Below are 1418 nucleotides of genomic sequence, written 5' to 3'. Positions count from 1 at the left end.
ATAAACAAAGACCAAAGATTTTATTTTTTATAATGAGTTCCCCTTTGATGTCACTTCCTGTTTTACTTTGGCTCAGCCAATTTCAAAAGAAGATAGGCCAGCTATGTGACAAATAAAATCATGTGTATTAGGGCAATTTTCTTAAGTATAAAGATGTTTTCTTTGACTTTTTGTATTTGAAGTACATGCATGTCACAGGCACTTTAAAGATCTATACTGATTCTAGGACATTTAACTCAAATCTAAAAAAAGTTCATTTTTATYTGCAGCACTGTGGTTGGATGACAAATATCTCTACCAACAGAGCCATGATGTCAGCATGTAGGTGGGGGGATTACAAATGTTTAATGACCTCATTATTTACAGAGAATTTAGCATCTGACTGTAATGAAACTAAACGCCCATCATTCATGTTGATAAGTCTGTAAACATCTTYATTTTGCTCCTAATGATGTCAAATATTAACCATAATTACTTTGGATTTTGAGTTCCAGTTGAGTTAATATCATATGGTCTTGCACACAGATTTACAGTGTGAATTTATTCATTTCAACTGTGAGTTTTGAGCCTAAATTTAAAGTTGAGCAGCGCTCTGTGAAGACAGAAGTGAGCTTCTGACTCATGCAGTTAAAGTAAAGGAGGAAGAGTGAATTTCTTGTTTTTATGACCATATATGTTTGCTCGATCGTTGGGCTGGATGTTTGGTAAGAACGTCTGCGTGAGTTTGGAGGTGGAGGACAGGAGTTTGTCCATATAAAACCATGCTTGATTAACTCAAGCTTGTATAAACCTAAAGCCTGGTTTATTTAATATTATGATGTTTTTTCAGAGCATTAACCTTTCCATTTAAATAAATTTTGTTGGAAACGTGCAGTTTCTAATGTTTCCAATTTGAAATAATTAMAATTTGGTCACAGCTGGCTTTAGTTTGTAGGATACAAAAATAAAGTCGTCCATGTATCTCTTCTTGAGGTTTTCCACGATGGCGTCCTCCGTGATCTTGGACAGCAGGACCATGTCGTCCACGCCGCTTTGCTTGACATTTTGACTCTGCCAGTGGTACTTTGCCTAAAGCAAACAGGCAGAACACAGAAAAAAAGCCCAGAAAACTCAGAAATAACAACACAGAGAAACGCTCTGTTAAGAGTCCGGCACAGAATGGGTCTCCTCAACAACACAAAGAATAATGTTTTTGTAAAATGACATTTGCTTTTGTAAGCCTGATTGTGAACTTCCTAAATTTAAGCAACAATTCTGAAAGAACAATTGACTTTAAACGCAGAAGGYATGATGCAAAAAGGTTTTGACACAGGCACATTAGCCAAAAACACTTACTGAAAAAAAAGTTTCCTTGTTGCATAACTGAAAAATGTTAAATGTAAAACTCATTGATTATATATTATATATAAGATATATAT

The 1418-nt window shown here is 34.9% G+C and overlaps 1 protein-coding gene across 1 annotated transcript in view; it reads right to left on the bottom strand.

The window, feature by feature from the left end:
- myo1f (myosin IF) overlaps positions 1 to 1418 on the bottom strand; it is a gene marked incomplete at its 5' end in the record, with an annotated part of 28907 nt that overhangs the window by 21925 nt on the left and 5564 nt on the right. The window contains 1 exon segment of the mRNA XM_014007361.1: positions 940 to 1068. Coding sequence (XP_013862815.1) covers positions 940 to 1068 — 129 coding nt within the window.

This window comes from Austrofundulus limnaeus, unplaced genomic scaffold (genome assembly GCF_001266775.1).
Source record: "Austrofundulus limnaeus strain Quisiro unplaced genomic scaffold, Austrofundulus_limnaeus-1.0 Scaffold41, whole genome shotgun sequence".
NCBI lineage: Eukaryota > Metazoa > Chordata > Actinopteri > Cyprinodontiformes > Rivulidae > Austrofundulus > Austrofundulus limnaeus.
Note: the sequence above shows the minus strand (reverse complement) of the source record. Positions and strands in the feature narration are given on the sequence as shown.